The sequence below is a fragment of the Pistacia vera genome, unplaced genomic scaffold, assembly GCF_008641045.1.
Source record: "Pistacia vera cultivar Batoury unplaced genomic scaffold, PisVer_v2 Contig44, whole genome shotgun sequence".
In the NCBI taxonomy this organism is placed as follows: Eukaryota; Viridiplantae; Streptophyta; class Magnoliopsida; order Sapindales; family Anacardiaceae; genus Pistacia; species Pistacia vera.
The window spans coordinates 606111-634097 of record NW_022196268.1 but is presented as its reverse complement, the minus strand read 5'-3'; the positions used below and the strand labels follow the sequence as shown (position 1 = coordinate 634097).

The window sequence follows — 27987 nt, the reverse complement described above, 5'->3', positions numbered from 1 at the left end:
TAGGCAGAAGAATAGTGGCAATTGCACTTCAAGAGTAACATATTCTTAACAGCAGCTTGAAATCCTTGGCATATCCTTGGCCACTGCCTAACAATTTCGACTTCAATTAAGCTGGAGAGAATAACTTCAAGCTGGCAATTGAAGCCTTTTGTTGCTCTTCCAGCTGCAACACAGTTTGATAAGGAGGGAGTCAGACAACAGAAATCATCAGACAAAAAACAAAATATTTGAGAACACAGGATGTTCACCTGTCCAAATAATAATAGAAGAAGTCAGCATAAAGCAACGTTTGAACTATTCCTGAAATCCACGCTGAAAAAAGCAACAAAAGAAGAAATAGAATAGCTTAAAGAAGGATGACAATGGAAATTTCATGTAGCTGATAAAAACACACTAGATGAACAGGCAAACAGAACTAGGAATTACATCTCTAAAGAGATGAGATTTGAAGAACTTTCTTCAACACGGCACACTTGGTCTCCAAGTTCAACCGTTAAGGGTGTTTTCTCTGCGCAAAAGAATTAGCAATCAAGAATTTTTTACAAGAATTTTGTTGTGAAATGTATGTTACACTGGCCATATACACCTTTGTAAAGACACATGGCCTCTGTAGTACTTATCCATTCCAAAAGGTATGTTATTGTGAAATGTATGTTATTACATTAGTGTATTTTGTTCAGATAAAACTCAGATTAGGAGATAATCTGAACCGTGGGGACTGAGGGGAAAAAATCCTCAGCACAGCTTGATTTAAGAGACAGAATTGGACTAATGCAAAGGCATACATGAGGGCTCAGACAAGTACATGCATGTGAAAGTATACATAAATAACAGACATATGAGCACACACTAACAAATAATGAGAGAGACGTAAATAGCTTACGTATCCAATGAACAAAGTGTGGTTCAGTGAAGTAGCGGTAAATCCAGTTGAGAATGTATAATCCTCTGTAAGCACTGCATTAAGACAGAAATAACAAGTTTAAATAATATATTATGGGTTTCCTCTTAGCAACAGGCCAAGTAACATCTGTGCTAGCTTTAAGCTATGAAGTCTCTGAGACACAATTTCTGCAAGAATTAAGTCATGAAGTCTTTTGAGACACAATTTTTAACAATCTGATAATATTGTTCTTATGCCTGAAATTTGAGTATAAATTTTCAAGAAAAAATCATTAATGGAGTTCCTTGCCTTTATGACAATGTATATCAACCAGAACTACATTACATCAATTCATTTCTAAACTTAATATTTAGGTGACAAATAAAGCAACATTTAAGAAGAAAAAGGGGAAAGGATCAAAAGTAAATGACAGCATACCCAAGGAGAAAAACGTATTGGCCAGTCAAATTGTCAATGTTTCTAGTCCTCTGTAACAGTACAAGTTGAGGAAGTATAGCAACAGCTTCTAAAAACACTGAAAACGTCCACATCACCTGAGACAATTCATAAGCACAACACAATTTCAACAAATGAAAAAGAAAACGCAGAAAAAAAACAAAAAAAATACTAAACCTCTTTAAAAGTGAATTTCTCATGAATAAGAAGAGCCAAGAGAAAGCAAGGCAAAACAAGGAAGAAATGGCGGAAGGTATCTTGGTCTTTATTATAAGACCTTCGAACAATCTTATGATGCCTCATATACCAAACAATTGAAAATGAGCTACCCAAGAATATTAACTTCATGATTGTATTGTATAAGGATATAAAATCAGAAAATATATCCAAGTAACGAGTAGCAAAAACGACAGCGTATAGTTCTTGCGTCTTCAATGAAATACCTGCACACAACATTATTTATGTACCAAATTTCAAACATAACAACAACAATAATAATTCTGAGAGTAGTGTAATGAAATGTACCGGCGCAAGATTTAATGGTGTGGATCTTGAGGAGCAAGACGAGAACGCTGAACAGGTGAGTCATGTCACCTGCTAATCTGAATATATTCATCTTCGATCTGATCGAATATTCTAAATTCTTCACCACTAATACTATCAAGCACACAAGTTTGTTTGGTGAGAAGAGAGAAGGTGATGGAGGAAGTAGTAGATCTCGGGTGGAGTTGGAGAATTAAATGATATAATTTTATTTTTTTCCTTTTACCTAGTTTTTCAAGAGTAATATATAAGCAAACCGAAATTTAAAAAACGGTGCGAAAGGGAAAAATAATAATAATAATAATAATAACAATAATTCAAAATAATTAGTAATAAAAAGAAACATATGCTAGAGTAGGTGCTAATCTGACAGGGCGAGACTAACTATAAAAATATTAGCCACATTAGCAGGCATCTTCCAAGTTCAGTGGTTGGTAAGGATAAGATAGGATAGGAATATACTCCAGTTTTTTAATATATTAAATTATCCTTTGGATATCTGTGTACACATTCATTGCATAATTTATTGAAAACATATACGTATAATTGATAGTATAAAATATGTACTTTTTTTTTTAGAAAAAAGGCTCCTATTTTATAGTTACAAAGCGTATATCAGTTATTTAAAACCGCCAAATGTCTTGGCTTTATTGTTATAACTCACACTTGCCCACAACGCAACGGCTAATAACTGTCTTGAAACCCACACCACTTTCATGACCTTTAACATTATTTATTCTTCTTCCTTCCTTCTCAGTTCTCACAATCTTTTCATCTCTCTCTCTCTCTCTCTCTCTCTCTCTCAATTAATGTGTCGATGGCCCTTTATGCATTCCGCTACTGTTGTTTCATCTTTCTGCTTTATCTTATGGCCATTCGCGCCCACAATATTCCTTCAACTTTGGACGGACCGTTCAACCCCGTAACCGTACCGTATGATACCAGTTTACGCGGGAAAGCGGTTGATATTCCAGACACCGATCCTAGGTTGCGCCGCCGTGTCAAAGGTTTCGAGCCCGAGCAAATATCAGTCTCACTATCCACTAGTTATGATTCTGTTTGGATCTCCTGGATCACAGGTTCTCTTTCATTTCCTTTTATTTTTCTCATAACCTATCAATTTTGGAGCTCACGGATTTCATTCCGATGCATGACTCTAAAATTTTCTGTTTGTATTTTTGTCAATTCTAGTTACCTTCATTTAAATTTTTATTGCCACTAAAACGCTTCTATAGTGTTATAACATTCCACTAGGTTTTTGCAGAGCCCGCGTAAGAAAGCCTTACAAATGACAGACATATAATTGCTGCTAAATTCTAATACATGATGCATCCCAGCGTCCCTTTTATGCTGAAAATTGTTTTCAAAAATCAAATTCAGTATTCCTTATCTTGTGTGTTTACTGTTTAGAACACAAGGTTAAATTAGTTTAAAGCAGTTGAAACCTGAGCTGGAAAGGTCATTTGTGTAGTATATAGAAGTAGTATGATAATAAAGGCAATAATAGTGGTAATTGTGGAGATGCCTTGGTTTGTTTTTGTCGTCTGGCAACAAAATGAAGATTTTTATTATTCTTTCAATTTTGGTAAAGATATAAACCGATAGAATGAATCTATTTGACATGTGATGCAGGGGAATTCCAAATTGGTGACAGAATAAAGCCATTAGACCCGAAAACAGTGTCCAGCATTGTTCGTTACGGAAGGTTAAGAAATTCATTGAGTCATGAAGCGACAGGATATTCTCTTGTTTATAATCAGCTTTATCCATTTGAAGGCCTCAAAAACTATACTTCTGGAATCATCCACCACGTTCGACTTACAGGTACAATTTTGGTTTTCCATCTTATAATTTGGATTCAACTAGTGGTTGGACTTGATACCAGATGATGAAATGCATAGATTAAACAATTTTATGTTCTATATTCTTCATTGATGTGTATACATCATCACAAGGTTTTATTGTGTCAGTACAGGGTTGAAACCCAACACACAATACTATTATCAATGTGGAGATCCTTCTATATCAGCCATGAGTGATATATACTATTTCAGAACTATGCCAGTTTCTGGTCCACAGAGTTATCCAAAGAGAATAGCAATAGTTGGAGATCTCGGTCTTACTTACAATACATCAACCACAATCGGCCACTTGATTAGTAATGAACCTGATCTTGTGCTATTGGTTGGTGATGTCACTTACGCAAACTTATACCTCACAAATGGAACTGGCTCTGACTGCTACTCTTGCTCATTTTCACAAACTCCTATACATGAAACCTATCAGCCGCGTTGGGATTATTGGGGAAGGTTGAACTTTGTTTGCTCTTTCGTTTTATGGTTACTTTTTTTTTTTTGGAAACTTGTGAAATACCTTCTTTTAACTTTCAGTCTATTAATGTACCTTAGCTTATTCTATTTTACTTTCTTATTGCAGGTTTATGCAGAATTTAGTCTCTAAAATTCCAATAATGGTTGTTGAAGGGAACCATGAGATAGAAGAACAAGCTGGAAACAAGACATTTGCAGCTTACAGTTCTAGGTTTGCCTTTCCATCTGAAGAGAGTGGATCTTCATCCTCATTCTACTACTCTTTCAATGCTGGGGGGATTCATTTTATCATGCTCGGAGCCTACATTGCGTATAATAAATCCAGTAATATGACCAACCATCAATCAATTCAAGTTTTATTTTCCTCTTCACTTGACCAACTATATAAGAAGATACCATATAAATCTCTGTGTATTTTTCTTTTGCAGGTGATCAATTCAAATGGCTAGAGAGAGACTTGGCAAATTTTGACAGATCTATAACTCCATGGCTGGTAGCTGCTTGGCATCCACCTTGGTACAGTTCTTATGTAGCTCATTACAGAGAAGCAGAGTGTATGAGAGTGGAGATGGAAGAATTACTTTACTCCTATGGTGTTGACATTGTTTTCAATGGACATGTAAGTCAGGATAACTTAGAATAATGGAACTTTTAGGCAAAACATGTGAATGAAACTACTTCCAGTATATTTTTTAGCATTTAAGAAAGGCAATTTTCCGTTTGCACTGAACATCACCACAAAGGAAAATAAACATTGAAAGAGGGTTTGGATGCTATGGAGCACTGAATCAAACAATTAATTAATTGAAACATCCCTATACAACTTTATATTTAATTAACCCCTACATTGCTTGGAACTTTTCTCTCTCTCTCTCTCTCTCTCTCTCTCTCCATATATATATATATAGTGGAGATCAGATTCGTCTGAAACCTTTTCTTAGTTTTGTTTTCAAGTGTACTGAATTTTTATCTTTTTATTTGAAAATGTACCAGGTTCATGCTTATGAGAGGTCAAATAGAGTTTATAATTATACATTAGATTCTTGTGGTCCTGTATATATCACGGTTGGTGATGGTGGTAATCGTGAAAAGATGGCTATTAAACATGCTGATGAACCTGGTAAGTGTCCAGAGCCATTAACCACTCCTGATACGTATATGGGTGGCTTCTGTGCAACAAACTTTTCACATGGTCCGGCGGTGGGTAATTTCTGTTGGGATCGGCAACCTGACTACAGTGCCTTCAGAGAAAGTAGTTTTGGGCATGGGATTCTAGAGGTACTCTTTCTCTCTCTCTTGCTTCCTTCTAATTCAGCCCAAACTTAGTAATTGTAACATCTAAATTCTTAATGTCAGACTGAGTTTGACCTTATGGCCTGTGCTTGCAAAACGTAGTCTGAACTGCACTGTAAATAGTGTTTCTCATTATTTACCAGCCCCTCCTAGGAGAATCCATACAGTTGACGGGAATCAACTTTTTCAATTGAGTATGATTCCCAACTACTCATCTCTGATACCATGAGGCACAACTGGATGAAAAACATATATGTAAAAGCAAACTATCTTTTAGGGTCTGATATGCAGGGTTGCGGTTCTGCCCTCATTAGTCTGTTCCTTAAGCCGTGGAGAAAAATAAGTTCCTATTAACACAACTGAAGTCACCATAAGCCTAAAATCTGATGAACCTTTCCAATGTGTGAATTGCAGGTAAAGAATGAGACGTGGGCACTGTGGACATGGTACCGGAATCAGGACTCCCACAATAAAATTGGGGATCAAATTTACATTGTGAGGCAACTCGATAGGTGCCCTGTTCATTACACCCGACAGAAACTAATTGCATCTAGCTAAACTCAATTCCTAGTAAACTCTCTATGGTCTTTTCCTTTCAAGGGAGCATTACAATCACCTCTGATGAAATTTTTAACCAATGTGACCGATGGAGGAATCAATAATTATAGATCATAAAATTTTTCCAATGGAGCATTTCCTCATAACGTTTGGTGAAGCTGAAAGAGTTGTCAACAGACATTTCTGATACAGACGTGTAAAATTTCATGGCAGTACGATATGAAGAGTTGAAGAAGAGAAGGAAGAGACAGAATGTGTATACTCTCGGCATTAATGAGGTATTATTACACACTATTATTGATTTCATAACCTCATAACTTGATGCTTTTTCTGTGCAGCAAAATCATTTCTAACTTCAGGCCTCCTTTTCCTGAAGAAGAAATAAATTAATTTAGTTGCCGCTAGAGCATCCGCCTGTCTTTCTAGCAATTGGTTTTGTGTAATTGAGTGTTTTCTTTTCCAACAAAAATAACCAATAATCACTTGTAACAACATTCTTCTATCATTTTTTTTTAAACATTAATTTGGTATTAGTTGTGTGTTTGGTGTTTCTATTTTGGCCAACAGCTTCATCCATATTGGTTTTAAATTTTAATGTTGGATGGAATAAACATGAGTTGTTAAGTTTTGGAATTAGATTAGGTATGTTAGTTCCCTGTTTGATTTTCTTTTAAAAGCCACAGGTTGAGAGGATCATATTTGGGTTGAAAGGTCTAGACAAACATCATCATCAGTTTACCTATTTCCTCATCATATAAAGCAGTATCTTAATGATATTTACAACCCATTCTTCCTCCAATTAATAAGTTGCAATTATTATTTGCTTGTTTGTAAAAAGCTGCCCTGGACACCATCGTCAAGAATTTCCTTTATAACATCCAATATAGTTCATTATCTTTGATGTAGTTTAAAACACTCGTCTAACTGGCAACTTCAAGTATATATTTTAACAGTAATTGGATAGCTCCATTCAGTCTCCGTCACTGCCTAACTCAACCGTATATATTTCAACAGTAATTGGATAGCTCCATTCAGTCTCCGTCACTGCCTAACTCAACTGTTCCACCAACTTGATTAATAAACAAAATAAATCCCTCCAGATCCTGATCTTTAGCATTTCTGAAGAATTCTGATTTGCGATAAAGAGGAAGACGTTACTTTAATCAATCAAATAATTCTACTTGAAAAAGATAAGGACCCTGACCCTATTTTTGAAAAAGAAAAACCCGTCTCCATCTCATCTTCATCCTGTTTGGCTTTACCAATCAGTCCCCGCCATTGCATATTCTCTTTAATTCTTAAACAAGACAAAAGAAAAATACCAACACGCCAAAATACAGAAACACCAAATCACATTAACTATATACAAGCTCCAAATCTTCAATAAATCATTTTCTTGCTATATTCCAAAATTTATCAAAACATTCATCATTAAACCAAGTAAAAAATAAAAATAAACCACTAGCACAGAGAGAGAGAGAGAGAGCTGTTTACACATATTTTCTCCTAAATCAAACAAGATGATGATGGGAGACAAATAACAATGAAATTAACCTTTTCTTGTTTTGTTCTTTTTTCTTTACATATTTTGAAAAATCAAAATATGTCAAGTATTTCCAAAATGAAACCGTTGCATAAGGGACAATTTCCCCTCTGAACCCAAAGCTCCCTTGAACACAATCTGCAAAACGTATGTCCACATGGTATAAACGCCGCACCTTTATGCCTCACCATGCAAACGCAGCAATTATACTCTATCCCTCCTGCATTTTCTTCCACGCCACCTCCTTCTTCTTCTTCTTCCTCTTCCTCGTCATCTTCAGCACTCATTGAGTACCTAGACCCCTCCAACCCCATCTGTCTATCAGTCTCCTCTAGCAAATCCATTAATGACATCCTCACCGGCCGCGGTACTTCAGCCGAGGCTGTAGATGCAGCATTCGTTGTTGTAGCGGTTTCCGCCGCCGCTGTTTCTTCTGCTTCTGCCGCAGCAGCAGCCTCTGCTTCTGCAGCCTGTTGGGCTGCAACAGCCTCACGTGCGGACAAAGCTCTCTCCTCCGCCAACACCACTGCCAGCCGCCGAGTTCCCTCCCGCGCAACGTCGAAAGGGTCAACGTAGGTCTCGTCGGAATCGGGGTTCGATGACGGAAACCGCGTCGAGTTATGGCGGGACATCTGAGGCCTGAAGCTACGAGACGGCGGAACTTCACTAGGCATGGAAGTATCCTGCGTGTCATCGTTTTGAGTTGAGCCGGTTGAAATTGGACTCGTGGCAAATCTAGTCGAGCTCCGGCGTGTGAACAGAGGTCTGGAAATGAAAGCTGGATCTTCAGGCTGACTCATCGGCTGAGTTGACTCGCCCAAGTTATTGGAGGGGATTGTTTGTAACCTGACCGAAGAGCGCCGAGAAAGTTGCGACCCATGATTGACACTACTACCCAAGATAGGGATATCCGAAGTCGGAATAGGCACGCTCGAGGTCCAAGCAGCGCCGGCGCGCTTGAGCCGAAGCCGGTCCCGGAAGATTTTCCAACTTCTCCTGTCTTTGTGACCAACGTTTCTGTTAACAGGGTCCTCGTCGCGGATTATATCAAGAAGCGTGCGGCCTGAAGAAGTTTCCGGCGGAGGTGGGGGAGGAGGCGGTGGGGACAGAATTCTTTTATTAGCCAAGATGGCGTCAAGAGTCAAGCCGGCTAAAGGGTCACGCCGATCTGGCACAGCTGACATTTGGTCCAAAAGCGAAGGCCTCCTGCTTACAACACAACCACCTTCTTCCATTTAAACCAGAAGTCACAGAACTCGATAAAAATAAACTTTGTAAAAAGCAATAAAAACAAATAACTTGAGAAAATGAAAAGAAAAATCTCGGAAATCGCAGATGATGCGATGAATTCAAGAATTGGAAAGTTCCAAACTTGGTTTAGGTGTTAAGATTTATTGGAAACTGAACTGAAAAACATTTATGATGAAAGAAACTGCACATGAAACGAATTCACACTCACAAAGCTTGGAGATGTGAAAACAAACTAAAATTTTATATAAAGTTAGAAATTTTAATACATTTAAAAGTACAGAAACTAAACAAGCATTGGATACCTTACAGTTGAGAGCAGATGCAGAGCAGTAGATCTGAAATTTTTTCAGGCTTTCACTTATTTATCTGCACACGACTTTAAAAAAGAAAAAGAAAAAAAAAAACCAAAATATCCTCAGAAATTAAGGAAAACTATACGAAAGAGAGAAAGTGAAAACTAAAAGAAGATAATAAAGAAGACATAGGAGCACGCACCAAAAGAAGTTTTGTTAACAGAAAACAATCAAAGGTTTTCTGTGTGGGTTTCTCTCTCAACCGCAAATATTCCGAGGGGTAAGAGATAGATTGATTGAGATAGAGAATGGATGTGTGTTTTGAGAGAGATGGTTTTGGACAATGGAGCGAGTCTTATGGCTCCGTCTGTCTACGTTTCTTCCTTTCCCTTTGTTTACGGGAACCTTTCTATGCTCTTTGGACTGTGGTTTTACTAATTTGCCACCTTCAGTTTTTCTGTGTCAGTTATTTGTATTTCGTTGATTGTGGCTTATCTTATTCCGTGGATTCACGTTATAGTTGTCTTTATATTTTTACCCTGTCGGGTTATAATTGGTATTCAGTATTTTCTATCTTTTTTAACTAAAATCCAAATCAATTATTCCAATTATGGATTTAACTTTTTCTTACTCTTAACCAGTTCTGACTTAGGCTTGGCAATGGGGCGGGACGAGATCCCCCCCCCCCCCCCCCCCCCCCCCCCCCCCCCCCCCCCCCCCCCCCCCCCCCCTTAAAAATCACTTCTCACTCCTACTCCATTCTCATTCTAGGGATGATAAGAATTCCTTTTCCCACCCCAAAAGCAAATGTTAAAGACTTGTTCTCATCCTGTTAATTTTACATAAACATAAATTAATTTAAACATTAACAAACACAATAGTTAATTCTCGTCTACATAATAAATATTTAAATTAATCGTTTAAACATAATTAATTATAAATAAATATGGATTAAGGTTTGTTCTTGTTCAATTGTTTAGGGTGAGGGAAATTAGAAAAATATGGATTTATATAGGTAAGATAATTGTGTAATTAGGTAAAATATATAGGTATTAGAGAAAAGTATAAGTGTGTGTGTGTGTGTATATATATATATATATATATATATACACGAGGCGGGGTGGGGTGGGGCGAGGCAAGAGAAAGGCATCACCCACCCCCATTCCATCCCCGAGGACGAGGATTAAAACACCCCCCACCCCCGCCCCTATCCCCTAAAAAACCAGGGCTTCCCGCCCCATATGGGATAGGACGAGACGGGTCCCCAAAATTCCAAGAAACATTGTCATGCCTATTCTGACTTTTGATTGTTAAATATGAAAAAATTATAATTAAACTTAAAAAATAAAGGTATTATTTAAATGTAAAGTCTTTGTGCAATATTTAAGTGAATTGATGAACCAATATTGCTTGTAATCTGATCTTATTAGTGTGTAAAGGAGACTTTTTCCCACCCAAATAATGACTTAACAATATTTTCTCGCTTACAAACTTTTAAAATACAATTTTACTATCCAAATTTATATTTTGACGGTGAAGAGAAATCAAACTCATTCCAGGCTGTTGGGGTTTTTAAAAAGGGAGAAGTCGATGAGTCTTTTGGTGGTGGAAGGTTGGATTTTGGTGATTGAAATTAATTTAATTCAGGAGAGGTGGTTGTGCAAACTCTAATAGTTTGGTTGCTAACAATTGGCAGAGTCAACGGGAGTAGAGTTTGAAAGGTTTTGGTGAGTCAAGATCAGAAAAGAGAATGGTAGTGATGTGAGGTCGCAACGATATCGAAATCGAAAACAAAATATAAATTTGAGTAGTAAAATAGTATTTTAAAAGCGCGTAGATAGAAAATTGTCATTAAACCATTATTTAGGTCGGAAAAAGTTGTTTAGTCGTAAAAGAGCTGACAAAGCCTAACTAAACTCCAAGATTAGTTAGTTCTAACTATTATAACTATAAAAGTAAAAAAAAAAAAAAAAAAAAATGAATTGAATATTGGAATGATCAAATAGAAACGTAACTCAAAGCTGAGTATCACATTATTGGACACACGTTGAACAACAATTTGTTCGCACCTTGATGACTATTCTATAAGACAATTGTTTTTTCATGTGATCCTCTAGCCTACTCAAGTCAACGCTAATCAAAACACTAAACTATAATATATCTCTCATATATTATTTATTTATCAACTCACTAATATTTTATAAATTCAGATGGACCAGTAACCCTTCTTCACTTTATATATCATTTCTCCTTTTTTTTTTTTTTTAATAACTGTAACCATTTATATAAAGTTTAGGAGAGATTAATTTAAAATGGAATGGCAATTAATTGTGTATTATTCCTTGAAAAACACTACAATTTTAAATAGATGTAAAAAGGTTGTTTAGGTGGGTCAACACTTTCACCAGTTCAACAAGTTTACAACTTTGATATACGTAGTAATTGACCGACCATTAATAAGATTGTGGTGATGCCAGCTTTTTTATGGTCCTACCAATTATAATTAAATTTAGCCCATCAACTATTGAACTCAAACAGTATTATTATGCTGCAAATCTTTCATTAAAACAATGGATGAAGAAGGACATTTGTTGGTTTTAAAGCTTATTATTGGTAAGAGTGGGTTGGCTTTGGTTGACAAGACACAAAGAAATATATCTTATCCTATCTTTATTATTATTATGCATTTAGTATTTGATGACTTCAACGTTATTTTTTAGTACTTATTGAGCCACCATGCTTTCTTTTTTCTTCTAATTTCTAGCAACATTTTTGGTTATGGTCCTTATGGACAAAACTATAAGACCTTTCATTGGTCCACTAATCTACCCACTATGAATTTATTACATTTTCAGGATTTAAAAAATAAATAAATATATAGACAAAAACAAAAAAATTATTTTCATTTTTTTTGATAATCAGGAGTTCGAGTCAGCTTGTGTGCACCCCAACTAATCCTTGGAGTCTTTTGAATACCCTACAAGCCTAAAAGATTAAATAAGTCACAATGTTTGTGTACACTTTAACTAATCTCGAAAGTCTTTTAAATACTCTACAAACCCAAATGATCAGGTAAGTCATAATATGGTAAGTGGTTTTGAGATTCGAATCTAAAAAGTTAATGTAATGAGCAAATCTCTTTGATAGTCCAAGCAACCGCTTAGAGTTAAACTATTTTCATTTTCATTGTGTTACAATCTTTTAACAATTAATTATTTGATCCAAAACCCGATCGTAATTTTAGAAAGTAAATGAATTAGAGCTTTTCCATTTATATTTTTTAAAAGTTAAAACAAAAAACAAATGGTGAACTTTAAAATCCCTAATTAATCAAAGGAAGAATTTGCGGACATACTGTATAGAAAAAAGTTGGTAGAGAAATAACAAAGTACGAGGGGCTTAAAGAAATGTGTGAAAAGCGAGTCCTAAAATAAAAGAGTAGGGCATGAGTGTTGAATCTTTAAATGATAAATTAATGGCTATAATTAAGTTATCCTTCTCGTAAAAGTGAGTGCTTGGATTCCATCCAAGCAAAAGGTATAGCTATCCCATGGATTAGGTCAACCATTATACACTGGTTCACCCTTTGATGTGCTTCCTTCTTGTCCTATTTGTTAAAAAAAAAAAATAATAATAATAATGTAGAAAACGATCAATACACATGAACAAGAGTATGCTAATCGAGATTTGTACACTATCGCACGACATTAATATTAGGGAAAATCTTAAGTTGGATAAATATGTTACATCAATTATGAAAGAACTATAACAAAAATCTCTTTTAAGATTGATTTTCCCTTGATAACTTTTTTTTTTATTTTTTATGACCGAGAGTGTTCGGATCAATTTACACGCACCTCAACTAATCCTTTAGGGTTCTAAAGTTAATGACCAGACAAGACCTCTTGAATAATATACCTAAAAATCTTAGTTAACCACTTAATCACCCAGTGATGATTTCCCTTGATAATCTTAATTGAATTATAATCCATTTTAGTTTGGTCATAGTCAATTTATAAACAAATAATATAGACTCCACTAAAATAAAATAGTGGCAACCAAACTGTATCAAGCCATTTGTGGATGATCATTAGGTTCTATGTTCACTGACAATCCGATCGACAAACACAAAGAGCAAAAGGAAACGTGAAGGCTTAGGTGACACTGGCGTGATGTCCATCGTAGGCACTTCGACCCTTAAGTCAGCAAGATTAATGGGATTTAGTGAGGACTGAGGGCAGGAAGGATTACTGTACTGAGTAATGCTACATTTACACCACTCTTTTACACCATTTTTATTACATCATTATGTGGCATATGCCACAACAACATAAGTTCTATTATAATATTAAAAATTAAAAATAATTAAAAATTTGTGTAGTTGTGGCATATGCCACATCATGATGTAATGAATATGGTGTAAAAGAGTGGTGTAAATGTAGCATTACTCGTACTGTAATAATGCAGTTGTTCTTAGGAGTAGGAACTTTGAGAGCTAGGTGTTATGAGTGATTTCTGAATGCCTAACGAAGGGGTTTGCCCCAGCTTATATAGTGAATTAAAGGGGTTAGAATCATAGTAGGACTCTGAATCCTAGTAGGACTCTAAATCCTACTTAGTAGAGGAGTTTTACTTAGGAAGAAGATATGATCTTTTTCCTTTATCAGGTTAAGCTTAACATTCTAAATGAGATTCGAGATTTTGGAGAATAGGATTTTGTTTCCTATTTATGGAATGTTGTGGGCTAATGGGTTTAACCGAGTTTGGTTTAACTTGTAAGATAATCAAACTCATAGAGAGGATAATTTATAAGGTTGATTTAAACGTTGGCCCAAATCAGAATTGGGCTAAGGCACGGAGTCGTAAAATGTTTATTTCGTTATTTGGCCACGTCAGACCCGATAAGATTTGTGACCTATTGTAGATGTAAAAATCTACCTGTACGGAAGGGGAGTCTGATCCCGTGAGGTTGAGGCCACTAGCGATCCGCTGCACCTGCACACGTAGAGAAACAAAGGCGTAAAGCGAACGGGAAACACGGGGTAGTGTTTACCGTAGGCACTCCTACGCTCAAGTCAACAAGGCTGAAAGAGGCCAGTATAATGAGGGCTAGGGAGTAAAGAGGTTACCGGAAGTCTAGTCGGGGACTGTGACTACGGCAGTGTTGTGAGGCTCTCAAGTCAGAGCTTCGGGTGTGAAGGTGTAATGTAATGTCCCTTGTGAGAGGGCTGGCCTCTGTTTATATAGTAACTGTCTGGTCTCCTAATCTTGGTGGGAGTAGGAGTCATCGTGTGACTCTGATACAAACCCTAGAAGAGTTAGGGTGGTGGTGAGCTGTTTTACCAGCGTTTGAATAGGAAGGTGATCTGAACAGGAAAGTGACTTCGAATAAGAGATTGATCAGGAACAGGAAAGTGATCAGTGGGGTCGTGGGCTCTGAACTCACCTATAGGCCTAGGAAGTGAGCTGGAACTGGGAAGCCCATGCCTAGATGGTTTAGGCAGGCTGTATCTCGTATCAAATGGGACTAATCTAGCTTGGGCCTTTTTGGGATTGGGCTTGCTTTCTTCCTCACTACCGGTCATGTTTCCCCTATTTGGGCCAAAGACAATTTTTGGCCCTAACAGTTTGTCCCCCACTCTCTGAGTTTAAGAGTTTCTTAAGTCAGAGAGTAGAAGGCGATCGTGGTGTGCTCAGTCTTCCTTCCTGGATGACCTATTATCGGTGTAACTGAACGATTCGATGTAGGTGACTTGTAGTCAAGGGTCGTTCAGTATCTATTACCGATCCAGAGTATGCCATCATCCCAAGAGGACGTGCTTGATCGGTGTGAAGGGTCGAAGGACTGGGCGATTTCTGGGACTCTTGTGCTCGTTCGGTACGTCCTACCGACTAGAGAGGTGAGGTATCATCCTATAACCGAAGTGTCCATTTGTGATGCTGGGTCGAATGAGTTAGGGAGTATATTGAATTGAGGGTTCGCTCGGTCGAAGTACTCGGGTGGTCGAGTGTATGAAATATGAGAGTTTCGACCATTGGTTGCCCACTCGTCCACTACGGAAGAACGAATGGGCGAGGCCCCTACCTTGTTCATCTAGAAAGAGCTCGAGCCGGGCCGTTCCAAGCTGATCAACCAGTCGGGAGGGCCTCCTGAGCTTGTGAATCGTGGGGGCATGTTGGGTCCACTGACAGTCGCGTGCTAGCTCGGTTGGGAGGTCAAGGCGGTCGATCCAGGCTTCCGTACGTCATTGCAGTTTCCTAGGTGCCGTGGATCTTTGCCACGCTACGGTGATGATGATCCTTTCATTTTGGAAGCGGGAAAACGAAATGTTGTTCTGACGGTGGACCAATCGCAAGTTGCCACGTGTCTACTTTTGTTAGAGTTTCTTTATAAAAACGCAGGGGCGGTCTGTTCGTCTTCCCTCTTTGCATTTTTCATTTTCCATTCTCCTTTGAAACGAAAATTTTCTTCTTTCTTTCTTTTTACTGTTTCAGTTTCTTCGTGCAGCGGCGGCTTCCTTTTTGTAGTCTGTCATTTTATGGTAAATGTTCTCTTCTTTGGATTGATTCTTTGGTTTGTTTTGTTTGCTGGATTTTTGGAAAATAGGATGAAGTTTGTGTTGTTTCAATTGGTTTTGAGGTGTTTAGAACTGTTGGAGTTTTGGTTTTCTGGAATAGGCTTGAACTTTTGGATTTTTTGTGAGTTTTCGACGGTTTTCCCTGGCTTTTTGGTGTTTTCTGGAATTTTGGATGGGAAAAAAGGGAGACGAAGTCGTGTTACGTAGCATCTTGGTTCGGCTCGGTCGGTATGCCTGGTCGAATTAAGCAACTAAGGTGGATCTGGGCTGTAAGTGGTAGGTAAGTAGGATAGATAGGTCGTTCGGTCCATCCGACCGAGTGTGAGTGGATTGGTGAGTGAGTGTTTGGACTAGTGAGTCGGTGGCCATAGACGAGTAGGCTCACAGGGGTGAGCTTGAAGGTAAGTTGGTCGCTTGGGGTGAGCGAGGAAAGGCTGTTGACTCTGGACTGGGCTAGTTGGCAGAGAGGGTCGATCGAAGCTTAGGCTTCGACAAGTTGCAAGGCGAGCGATAGCCGGGTGTTCTATCCTGATTCGGTCGGTAGCTCGGGGTGAACGACCACTTAACACTTAAAGACTTTTGGGTGCCTAAGTCATGAGGTTCATTCGGTCGATTAGGTAAGGCGAGTGGCTATTTGACACTTGGATTTTTGGGAGACCAGGTCGTGAGGTCCAATCAGTCAGTTAGGTCGGGCGAGTGACTACCTAACACTTAGGTTTTTGGGAATTTGGAAGTCAGAGTCGAGTCAGTCCGTCAGGTTGGGCGATCAAGATATCATGTCCGACTCTGAGTCGGCCAGTTCAAGTGGAGTTGTGGCGGATGCTGGTGACAAGTATGAACGTCCCCTACCATAGTGATGATGCCCGAAGGGGGCGTTTCAATTGGGGTACCGATTGGAGTTAGTGTAGCTGCCCCAGGGGTGGGTACTCCCGACCCGAGTGGTTCAGATAGGCATGAGAGAAGTAGGGAAGACTCTGAAGGAGCTGGTAGTCTGTCTTCATCCAATAGCAGCTCTGAGGAAAAGCTGAGTCAATAGGGCAGCGGGATCTTGACCAAGGATTATCCGCTCGCACTTAAGGAAAGCGATGTGTGGCACATCTGGACTTTGTACCATATTTTGAGTTCGGTTGATATTCGGGGGCCACGGTCATACAAGCGGGTTGATTAGGAGGCACTAGGTTGGGTTAGTGTCTATGAGAAGTGGTTTCACGATGGGTTGAGGTTGCCTATTCCTCGCCTTGTCTGGGAGGTGTTAAACCACTTCATGATTGCTCCGTCTCAGCTCATGTCGAACGGTTGGAGGTTATTTATGGCTCTCGAGGACCTCTGTATCCGGAACCAGGTGATGTTTGGACTGCATGAGTTGTTGTTCTCGTACTTTCTTAAGGAGAATGACAATGAGAAGGGTCGATATCTGATTAACTTGAGGCATGACCGGTCTCACCTAGTGATCGACCTGTGGTCCAACGATAAGAACTGGAAGGACCGATACTTTTTTGTGAGGGGTCAGGCAGTCTTTGGAGAGAGAGGACAGGGCGACATCCCGAGCAGCTGGCGAGCTACTAGTGAGAACTTTGTTACTTTTTGTACTTTGATTACTAAATCTTGATTGTGTTTTTTGCTTGCAGAGCTTGAGTACAATCGAGCCGAGCAGAGCGGAGACAGCTTGGACGTGGTGACCCAGAGGGTTCTAGCCATTTCAAAGGAGTAGAGGGATTGGCGGGTAGTGTTGGCAGAGTTTAACCTCAGGACCAGCTATCTTTAGGCCGAAGTAGAGGTAATTCAGCGAGGTATTTCATTTCCTTCGTTGAAGCAGACCTGGGATGTGCTTCTAGCTCGGTATTGCAATCATATCATTTTTGGTGAGTCAAGGCTGAACCCACTAACCGGAGAGTTTGTGCTTGTAGAGACTCTAATGAAGAAGTTAATCGTCCCCAGCGCGAGCGAGTCCATTGCCTGGCGTCGGGAGAAGAAGAGGAGGGAATCCTTGGCCAGGGAAGATAGGAGAGTGGAGGACGTGTTGGCGACGCCGCCGAGTCAGCAGCCCGTTGCCAGAGTTGGGTCATCCCAGACCGCGGTCATGGATGAGGAGGCTGGGACGATTACATTCATGATTTCGGCTACCGTGTCAACCTATTTTGGCGCGACCTCCATGAGCAAGCTGGCCAACTCGTTCTTGTTCCCAGTGGACGAGATGCGTCTGAACCAGATGGGCGCAGTTGTTGCTGCTAACTGGGGAGTATCCCGCGCTTTACAGGTTTGACCGGAGTTTTGTTTTATTTAGCTCCTTACTTTCGTATTGATGACAATACTTTGTTGTGCAGGCACTCACGAGTAGTCTTCACCTGAGGAAATTTGTGGTGGCGCAGGAGAAGAGGATACAAGATGTATCCAAGATAGACATTAGCTTATGCCAGAGAGAGGCAGCAGCCCAGAAGGTCGAGCAAGAGGGTCAGCAGCGTCTAAGGGATAGTAAGCGTGAACTCGAGAGGTTGAGGCGTGAACTAGCCGAAAAGACCGTAGAGATCGAGTCTCTTAAGGAGCAGTGTATTTTCATTGCTGATGACGCTATCATCAAAGCCTAGGGTGAACTCATACTTGAGTTCAAGGAAGGGAGGACTTCTCACTAGGATCTGGATGAAGACATCCAGCTCATGCGGGAGTTGCTGGAAGAGGGAGACGGTCATCCAGAGGGTAGGATGAGGAGTAGATGCCTGACCTTGCTAGTTAGTTGGGGCCGTTAGATGCTGGGGATACGAGCGAGCGGGCTGCCAGGACAGGTGTTGGCGGTGCAGACATGACGACCGAGTCAGGGATGAAGGAGGCGACTCGTACTGAAGATACTTAGCTTAGTTGTAGATGCACTATGTTGTGTATTTTGGGGCCTGCGATGCCCTTTTCCTTGGCGAGTGTGCCGTTTTGTACTTTGAAAGTCGTTTGAGGCCTTTTGTACTATACTTGGTTGTTTTAACTTTTGACGCTTTCTTCATGGATGATTGAGCTGTTCATTCCTTCTTTACTTGTAGATGCATTATGTTATGTTTGTTACTTTAGTGTGGCCCAGTGGCCAAGGCATGTAGGCCTTTTGTTGGGCCAGGTTGGTGTTTTGCTTATTGCAGGTGTAGGGACCAGTCACTCGGTCTGGCTGACCGAGTACGTAGTCTCCTGGATTGAATGAAGTCAATCCGAAGGTGTGAATTCTTGGGTTGGACAGGGCTGACTCGAAGGTGTGAGTCGTATAACTGGCTGAGCCGATTTGGTGGTGTAATCTCGTAGATCGGGCATGGTCGATTGAATGTGATTCCGTAAACTGAGCGGGGTCGATTCAAAGGTGTTTTCGTGAACCGAGCAGGGTCGATTCGAAGGTGCTATTGGTGGATCAGACAGGGCCAGTCTGAAGGTGTTATCGTGAATTGAGTAAGGCCAATTCGAAGGTGTTATTGGTGGATCGAGCAGGGCCGATCTGAAGGTGTTATCATGAATCAAGCAGGGTCGATTCGTTGGCGCGATTTTGTGGATCAGGCAAGGCCGATCTGAAGGTGTTACAAACAATTGATCGACCGGAGTCGATTTGAAGACGAAAAGTTTCTGAATAATACTTCATTAATATTTGGCCATTAGGCTAACTGTCTATGAGGAGGTGGATGGGCTCACTCATCCTTTTAAAATAAAAAAGGAAAACGGATAAAGGATAAGTTCACCAAGAAGTAGTAGCGTTTGAGGTGAACGGTATTCCAACTGTTACTAATGTCTTTACCCTCGGGGGTTTGGAGTTTGTAAGCGCCCTTCCCTGCTTCTTTGGTTATCTTGTAGGGGCCGAGTTTGCCAGAGTTGATCTCCTTGGTGTTTTAGAAGACCCTGCGGAGGACCCAATCGCCTATCATGAAAGTCTGAATCCTCACGTTGCAGTTGTAGTGTCAGGAGGCCTGTTGCTGATAGATTACGTTGCGGATGCTCACCCGTTCGCATAGCTCGTCGACAGTGTCCAGGTTCTAGCAAAGGTTCTGGTTGTTTGATTCCTCGTTCGTCCACTGGAGCCTGGTGGATGGGACTGATACTTCGGCTGGGATGACTACTTCAGAACCGTATGCGAGGAAGAAGGGGGTCTCGCCTGTTGATAAGCGAGTCGTGGTTCGGTATGACCAAATGACTCCTGGTAGCTCATTTGCCCATGTACCCTTAGCTTTTTATAACCGCTTCTTTAGTGTCTGAATGATGGTCTTGTTCGATGACTCGGCCTGTCCGTTAGACTGGGGGTTGCGGGGCATTGAGAAGCTTAGTTTTATTCCCTACGTTACAGAAATCCCTGAAGTCTGAGCTAATGAACTGGGATCCATTGTCGGTGACGATCTCTTTCGGTATTCCGAACCTGCAGATGATATTCTTCCAAATGAAAGCTTTAACCACTCGGTCTCTTACTTGTGCGAAGGCTTTGGCTTCGATCCACTTGGTAAAGTAGTCTGTCACAGCTAACATGAAGACTCGCTGTCCAGGTGCAGTCGGTAGTTTTCCCACTATGTTCATTCCCCACTTCATAAAGGTCCAGGGTGTGAGGATGGTAGGGGTGTTAAAAAAAATGCAAAAACCGAACCGAACCGAAAAACCGGTTAACCGAAAAAACGGTTCGGTTACGGTTTGAAAAATTCAAAAAACTGAATTTTCGGTTCGGTTACTAGTTCGGAAGAAATTAGAAACGGTTAACCGAAAACCGGTTTTCTAAACCGGTTTTCCAAATATATATATATATATTAAATAAATAAATAATAACCTAAACTAAAATAAATCTCTAATTCACTCAATCTAAAATCCAAACCCAAATTTTTTTTCTTAGTTCCCAATGTATTGTCTATATTTACAATTAAATTTAGGACAAAATTAAAATAAAAAAAAAGTTTTATTAAAAAAAAAAGGGAAAACTAGTTCAAAACCGGTTAACCGCTTTTTTTAAACCGGTTTTCCCTAAAACCGATTCGGTTTCGGTTCAGAAATTTTCCCGAACCGAAAATCTGGTTTGGTTTAGAAAAGTGGTTAACCGGTTCGGTAAACCGCTTTTGAACACCCTTAGAGGATGGAGTGGAGTTGCTCTGGTGGGAGGTGTGAGACATTAGCAAACCTCTGACAGTTGTCGCACTTCTTCACATAAGTGGCCGAGTTGGTATGTATAGTCGGCCAGTAGTATCCAGCAGTGATCACCCGGTGTGCAAGGCTGCGTCCCCCAACATGGTTTCCACATTCACCTTCATAGAGTTCGGCGAGAACACTCTAGGCCTCGTCTAGGCTTGTGCACTTGAGATAATGGCCCGAGAATGACTTTCTAAGGAGTTAGCCTTCATGTGTGGTGAATCTGGCGGCTTTTGCTTTCAGTCGGCGAGCTGTATTCTTGTCAGCTGGGAGTTCATCGTGTTCTAAGTATCTCACTATCGCGGTCATCTAGTAGTCGGCTAGTTCAACAGCCATGGCTTCCTCGGGCGACTTGTTGGGTGATTGCTCCTTTCAATTGGCTGGCCACTGCATGAATAATAGAGGGATGGATGACTGGGAAGAGCACTTGAGTGCTGAGCCAAGGTTGGCAAGGGCATCAGCGTGAGAGTTCTCCGCTCTGGGGACTTGGATGATGGAGAACTCCTCGAATTGGGCCTGCAGCTCTTTGACCATGCTCAAGTAGGATGTCATCTTCGAGTCGCGTGCTTGATACGTGTCTTGCAGTTGATTGACCAAGAGTTGGGAATCGGACTTCACCTCCAGGCTCTTTGCTCCAATTTCTCTGGCTAAGGAAAGTCCAGCGATGAGAGTCTCATATTCAGCTTCGTTGTTCGTGCACTTGAACCCACATCGTATTGCTCGCTGGATGATGTCTCCCTCTGGCGTAATCATTACTAACCCGAGTCCGCTTCCATTCACATTCTTCGATCCATCCACTAAGAGGGTCCATTTAGAGGGTGGTCCGCCGTTCAAGCATAACAGCTCTTTTTCTGCTTGGGTGGTGGTACTCGGGGTGAAGTCAGTAATGAAGTCTGCTAGCGCTTAGGACTTGACGGCGGTGCGAGGCTAGTATGATATGTTGAATTCACTGAGTTCCACTGTCCACTGCATAAGTTGGCTTGATAGCTCTGATTTGTGTAGTATCTTTTTAAGTGGGAAGGAGGTGAGTACAACTATGGAGTGGCACTGGAAGTACGGCCTGAACTTCCTTGATTCGTGGATGAGGGCGAGGGCCAGTTTCTCCAACTGACTATACCGCTTTCTGCGTCGAGGAGTGATTTACTTACATAGTAGACCGGTAGCTGCTTCGTCTCTTCTTCCCGAACCAGTACTGCTGAAATTGCTGTCTCTAAGACCGCTAGGTAAGAGTAAAGCTTATCCCAGTCCACAGGTTTGGAAAGGAGTGGAGGGGAGGTCAAGTACCTTTTTAGTTGTTGCAGGGCTTCTTCGCAGGAGGGATTCCACTCGAACTTCTTGGACTTCTTGAGGGCATGGAAGAAGAGATGGCACTTGTCGACGGATCTGGAGATGAATCGGCTCAAGGCGGCCACTCGTCCTGCCAGGCGTTGGACGTCTTTGATGCAAGCCAGAGATGGTATATTGAGGATTACTCTGATCTGGTCGGGGTTGGCTTCTATCCCTCGTTGAGTCACCATATAGCCTAAGAACTTTCCTGACGAGACGCCGAATGAGCATTTGGCTGGATTTAACTTCATGTTATACTTCCTGAGGATGGCGAATGCCTAGCTGAGGTGGTCAAGGTATTGTTCGGCCATCTTTGACTTGATGAGCATGTCATCGATGTAAACCTCCATGGTGTCTCCGAGGTGCTCGGCAAACATCTTGTTGATTAGCCACTGGTAGGTGGCCCCAGCGTTCTTAAGATCGAATGGCATTACCTTGTAGTAATAGGTTCCCCTTTCTGTGATGAAGGCTGTCTTCTCTTGGTCATCCAGATGCATCAAGATCTGGTTGTACCCTGAGAAAGCATCCATGAAACTAAGGAGCTCGTGGCCTGCGGTCACATTAACCATCATGTCAATATGTGGGAGCGGGAAGGAATCCTTGGGGCATGTTTTGTTCAAGTCCGTAAAGTTGATGCATACTCTCCACTTTCCGTTCTTCTTCTTTACGACCACGACGTTTGCCAGCCATTCGGGGTAGTGGACCTCTCTGATCATACCATTGATCAGGAGCTTTTCTATCTCTTCATTGATGATCCGGTTGCGCTCTGGTGCAAATTTCCTTCTCCTCTGCTTCACTAGTGGGTGATCCGGATCTACCTTGAGTTGGTGGACCATTGCCTCTAGACTGATTCCGGTCATGTCGGCATGGGACTAGGCGAAACAGTCTTGGTTCTGTCAAAGGAATTCAATCAGCTTCTCTCTTGTCTCGGGGTTAAGGCGGAAACCTATTTTGGTCTTTCTCTCGGGGTCGTCCAGATGTATCTGTACTTCATCCAACTCCTCTATAGATGGTTAGTCCGGCTCGGTCGGAGGGGTTGGATGGGACTGTAATTGCTATGAAGTGTTACCTTTACCCTTGAAGGCATTCTTGTAGCAATCTCTGGAAGCTTTAGGGTCTCCCTTGATCTCTTGTACTCCCCATTTGGCAGGAAACCTGATCATCTGATGGAAAGTGGATGGGACTGCTCGTATGTCATGTATCCAGGGCCGGCCCAAGATAATGTTGTAGGGTGAGGGGCAGTCGATTACCAGAAAAACGGTCTATTTGTTCACTCCGCCGGCGTAGATAGGAAGGATGATCTCCCCGATAGTGTACTTCTGCTTAGAGCTGAACCCAACCAATAGTGTCAGCCGCCTGTTGATGTTTGTTTCTTCCAGTCCCATAGCCTTCACTGCTTCGAGGAATAGGATGTTTGTCGAAGAGTCTCCATCTACAAACACTCTCTTCCCTAGGATGTTGGTCATCTGCAGGGAGACAACTAGAGCATCGTGATGAGGAGCGGCCAAGGTGACCGGTTCATCATCTTTAAATTGAATTACCTGATGAGTGTGTGACCATGAGACATGATGGATGGACTGAACTTCGTGGTGATGGTTGGCTCTAGCATATCGTTTGGCTAATGAGTAACTTACTCCACTGATCTCCGATCCTCCGAAGATGAGCGAAAAAGCCTTTTCGGTGTGGGTTCCCGCGGAGGTGGTGATGGTTATTTTGAGCTTCTTTGGCTAATGGTGTTCTTCCCCTTATCTGTTAGCAGATCTCGGAGGTGTCCCCTCTTCAGAAGTGCAATGACCTCTAGCCGTAATGCGATGCAGTCTGCAGTGTTATGTCCGTGGTTGCCGTGAAACTTGCACCACTTGGTCATGTCTCTCTTTGCCTCGGGATTGAGCTTGCCCGGCCACTTAACGGTAGATTCCATTCGTTTCATAATCGCGATGACCTGGGTCGGTTCGACGTTGAGGTTATACTCCGGTATTTTGTACCGGTTCAATCCGAACTGTCTACTTTCGGTTCTTGTTGGCTGGTGATCATACGGTTTTTTAACTCTACTCGTATTGCGCGGTAGGGGTTGGTAGCGGTGCTCCACTGGTCTATGCTTTGGCTTCCTGTCATTCCGTCTCAAGTCGTATCTAGAGTGAATTGCTCAATTTATCTCATCTTCCTCCTATCTTTTTTAGATCACTGCCCGGGCCAGGGCATCTTCCATTGTGGTGCAGCCCAACTTTATAAGTTCTTTGTATAGTTCTCCGTCCGGGAGGAGACCCTTCCTAAAGGCATCCACGACTGTCTCGGGGTTACATGCAGGGATGAAGATCTTCTCTTTGTTGAACCTGCTGACATATTCTCTCAATGGCTCTCCCCTTCTCTGGTATATTCTGTATAGGTCGGTCGACAGCTTCTCGAGTTTCTTGCTGCTGGCGAACTGTTCCACAAAGGTGTCGGTGAGCTGAGCGAATGAGTCGATGGATCCATTCGAGAGATTCGTGTACCATTGGAGTGCCGGGTTGGATAAGCTCGAACCAAAACTTTTGCACATGCAGGCTTCCCTCAGCGGTCGAGGTATTAAGACAGTGAACATCCGCTGTTTGTACGAGGCTATGTGATCGTCCAGGTCGGTTGTGCCATCGTACAGCTTCATGTTGGGGATGGTGAACTTCTGGGGCATATCGGCTAAGGCGATCTCATCCACAAAGGGTGAATCCGCGTAGCAGTGAGGCCTACTCTTCTTGGTTGGGACTGGCATTCCTGGGATGCGTCTCATGACTGCCTCCACGTCGGCCAGCCTCTTAGCCAGTACTTGTTCCATAGGAGAAGGGGATACTACTAGGTCATCCGGTCTGACTGGGTCTGCCATTGCATTCGTCTTCGACACATTCCGTTGGGTCATCCCTCGCGGGGTAGTTTGATGGGTCATTCCTTCTTACACTCCCTGGTAGCATGGATCTTCGTTCATTCCTTCTGGTTGGATGACTCCCATGGTGACTGTTCTGTTGTTTCGCCCTACACGAATGGTTAAGGGAGTCGTCTGATAGTCACTCAGACCGCCAGGATGGATGGGCTCGAGTGCTGTGGTTTGTTTGGTTTGGTCGTTCATCCCGTGGGGGTGAGCTGAGCCGAATAGGGTTTGTGTCAGGGTGGTTGACTGGGGATGAGGTGGGACGGTGAGAATGGGCTGGTTTTGCGGGTGCGGGCTTTCTGTCACTAGATCGTCTTGATCTCGAGGCTGGGATGGATCGGCTGAATGGTGTTTTGTTGGCATATCTTTATCTCCATATGTCAGGACAGAATTGTCGGCTGCCGATGAGCTTAATGGACGCGGCCTTTTACCGGAGACCGAGGGTCGATGCTCTGGTGTGTGGAGAGGTTGCATAGATGGAACAGGGGTGCGGAACCGATTGGGCGGTACCTGACCAGGCAGAAACTCTAGATCATAGAATTGACTCACCTTCTCTTTAAGAGACTGGTTTTCTGCCCAGATGGATGCGTTTTCGGTCTGGATTGCATTGTTCTCGGCTTTCAGTACGGCTACCTTGTCTGAATTTTGTTGCATGAGAGCGGTCAAAGCCTCCAGTATGGCCTCGAGGTCAGGGTTAGCATTGTCCGAATTGTTAGCCATGGAATGTTCCTCTACGTAGCAAGGTTCGTCGAGCCAAATGATTGCTAGAGGCCCCACGGTGGGCGCCAAACTGTAGACGTAAAAATCTACCTGTATGGAAGAGGGGTATGATCTCGTGAGGTTGAGGCCACTAGCGATCGGCTGCACCTGCACACATAGAGAAACAAAGGCCTGAAGCGAACGGGAAACACCGGGGTGGTGTTTACCGTAGGTACTCTGACGCTCAAGTCAACAAGGCTGAAAGAGACTAGTATAGTGAGGGTTAGGGAGTAAAGAGGTTACCGGAAGTCTAGTTAGGGACTGTGACTACGGCAGTGATGTGAGGCTCTCAATTCATAGCTTCGGGTGTAAAGGTGTAATGTAATGTCCCTTGTGAGAGGGTTGGCCTCTGTTTATATAGTGACTGTCTGGTCTCCCAATCCTGGTAGGAGTAGGAGTCCTCGTGTGACTTTGATACAAACCCTAGAAGAGTTAGGGCGGTGGTGAGTTGTCTTACCAGCGTTCGAATAGGAAGGTGATCTGAACATGAAAGTGACTTCGAATAGGAGATTGATCAGGAACAAGCAAGTGATCAGTGGGGGCCATGGGCTCTGAACTCGCCTATAAGCCCAGGAAGTGAGCTAGAACTGGGAAGCTCATGCCCAGATAGTTTGGTTAGGCTGTATCTCGAATCTAATGGGACTAATTTGGCTTGGGCCTGCTTTCTTTCTCACTATCGGTCCTGTTTCCCCTATTTGGGCCAAAAACGATTTTTGGCCCTAACACCTATCCAATAGTAATAAAAATCTAACAATTTTATAATATTTATCGTGTAAAAGATGTTGAACTATAACTATTGAATAAGTTAATGTTACGAGATTCGAGTTTCTTTAATCGTCTGATAAAACAGTACACAACAACCGCCAAACACAAAGTTTCACGGGAAGCAATGCTTAAAGTTAAAGAATTCAGGCTGGTAGGTCCATTATATAATAGGCCGTTTATTCTAAGGCCCAGTCCACAAAATCAGACAACCGGGATTAATTATTACTTGCTCGCACGTAGGATGCGAATCTCCGCGGCTTCTCGATTCTTCCACGGCTCGACTGGCACATGACTTCTCTCTTTTTTTAGTCTCCTTCCCCTTTCCTTTCCTTCTTACAACACAAATTAACAATTCTCTCTCTGTTCCATCACAGGAGAATTGTCAGGGCTTTTCTGCTCTTGCTGTTCTCTGAATAGCATAATCATTAATGTCTCATATCCTTTGATCGATCCGTTTGTTTCCTCTTCTCTCATCTTTTTAGTTTGTTTTTAATCTGATTGTTCGACCAATCAAATGCCTTTTTCTTTTTTAATTTCTTTTAAAATTTTGTTTTTGTGATATTATGTTTGTTTCATTGTTTGGCTTTAACTGAAGCGAACGCGGTAACCAGAGAGATCGAGACCGTGAAAGGGCTCAAGCCCGAGTGGGTCACAAGGGTAAGCAGCCCAGAGACGACGGTTTGACTCCTGAGCAACGCCGTGAGAGGTTCTTATTGTTTTCTTAAGCAAGTTATTTTTATTTTTTGCTTGAATCTCTTATTTGATTTTAAAATTTAATAATTCACAGAGATGCGAAAGCATTGCAAGAGAAGGCGGCTAGAAAGGCGGCGCAGGCAGCTGGGGGAGGGATCAATGCAGGCGGTGGTGGAGTGAAAGCCAATAAGAAGTAACTGTGAAAAAGGGGGGCGTAGGTAGTTAGAATGGAAGTTGTTGTACTGGATCAGATCTGGGTTTGTGGAATTGGGAGTTAGATGTTTTTTGTTATTTTAACTTCTGAACTGTTTGATTTGTGTATGATTTGGAATGCAATTCCTATTTTTGTGCACTCGGTTTCTTTTTTTTCCTTCTCTTTAATCAATCGAAATAAGCAATTTATTCCTTATTTAAAAATCTAAATCATTCCAAAAATACAAATATTAATTAAAAATGTACCTGGATATCTGTTTGGTTGAAATTATGGAACTAAATCATCAAAGCTCTTAATTAATAGCGTAGATCTAGCAGATACTCCTGTATTTTTGTAAGCCTTAAATGATGCTGGTAAGGTAACCAACCAGAAATCAATAACAAAGTAAGCATCATTGAATGAGTAATCATGTGAAGGCCACTGCTGGAGAGGAAATTTGTTTTGTCGGTTTCCTTTCTCATGCAGGCTTTATCTTGGTGTTT

At 41.6% G+C, this 27987-nt stretch overlaps 4 protein-coding genes across 6 annotated transcripts; 2 read left to right on the top strand and 2 right to left on the bottom strand.

The window, feature by feature from the left end:
• Positions 1–75: 75 nt before the first annotated feature.
• LOC116144218 (ER lumen protein-retaining receptor-like) lies at positions 76–1955 on the bottom strand. Its single transcript, XM_031429665.1, has 6 exons — positions 1865–1955; positions 1517–1782; positions 1322–1437; positions 884–957; positions 249–312; positions 76–163 (listed from the first exon to the last, which is right to left on the bottom strand). The coding sequence occupies exons 1-6, from the start codon at positions 1953–1955 to the stop codon at positions 127–129; spliced, it is 648 nt and encodes a 215-aa protein (XP_031285525.1). The 3' UTR covers positions 76–126.
• A 698-nt stretch (positions 1956–2653) lies between these two features.
• LOC116144216 (purple acid phosphatase 15) lies at positions 2654–6685 on the top strand. 2 transcript variants are annotated; one of them, XR_004130231.1, is made up of 8 exons: positions 2654–2961; positions 3515–3706; positions 3858–4191; positions 4319–4536; positions 4641–4831; positions 5206–5490; positions 5920–6317; positions 6402–6685. XR_004130231.1 is itself a non-coding variant. In XM_031429664.1 (7 exons), exons 1-7 carry the CDS (start codon positions 2700–2702, stop codon positions 6061–6063), a joined length of 1626 nt encoding a protein of 541 aa, XP_031285524.1. In that variant the 5' UTR covers positions 2654–2699; the 3' UTR covers positions 6064–6684. The 2 variants fall into 2 exon arrangements, 1 of the variants encoding a protein (XP_031285524.1); XM_031429664.1 differs by having other exon boundaries at positions 5920–6684.
• A 946-nt stretch (positions 6686–7631) lies between these two features.
• Positions 7632–9623, bottom strand: LOC116144271 (E3 ubiquitin-protein ligase complex slx8-rfp subunit slx8). 2 transcript variants are annotated; one of them, XM_031429738.1, is made up of 3 exons: positions 9353–9623; positions 9165–9233; positions 7632–8812 (listed from the first exon to the last, which is right to left on the bottom strand). In XM_031429738.1, the coding sequence occupies exon 3, from the start codon at positions 8788–8790 to the stop codon at positions 7660–7662; it is 1131 nt and encodes a 376-aa protein (XP_031285598.1). In that variant the 5' UTR covers positions 8791–8812; positions 9165–9233; positions 9353–9623; the 3' UTR covers positions 7632–7659. The 2 variants fall into 2 exon arrangements, with proteins under 2 accessions (XP_031285598.1, XP_031285597.1); XM_031429737.1 differs by having other exon boundaries at positions 9160–9233; positions 9353–9622.
• A 17218-nt stretch (positions 9624–26841) lies between these two features.
• LOC116144274 (putative SERF-like protein) lies at positions 26842–27645 on the top strand. The gene is made up of 3 exons (XM_031429744.1): positions 26842–27033; positions 27199–27304; positions 27386–27645. The coding sequence occupies exons 1-3, from the start codon at positions 27027–27029 to the stop codon at positions 27486–27488; spliced, it is 216 nt and encodes a 71-aa protein (XP_031285604.1). The 5' UTR covers positions 26842–27026; the 3' UTR covers positions 27489–27645.
• Positions 27646–27987: the final 342 nt, after the last annotated feature.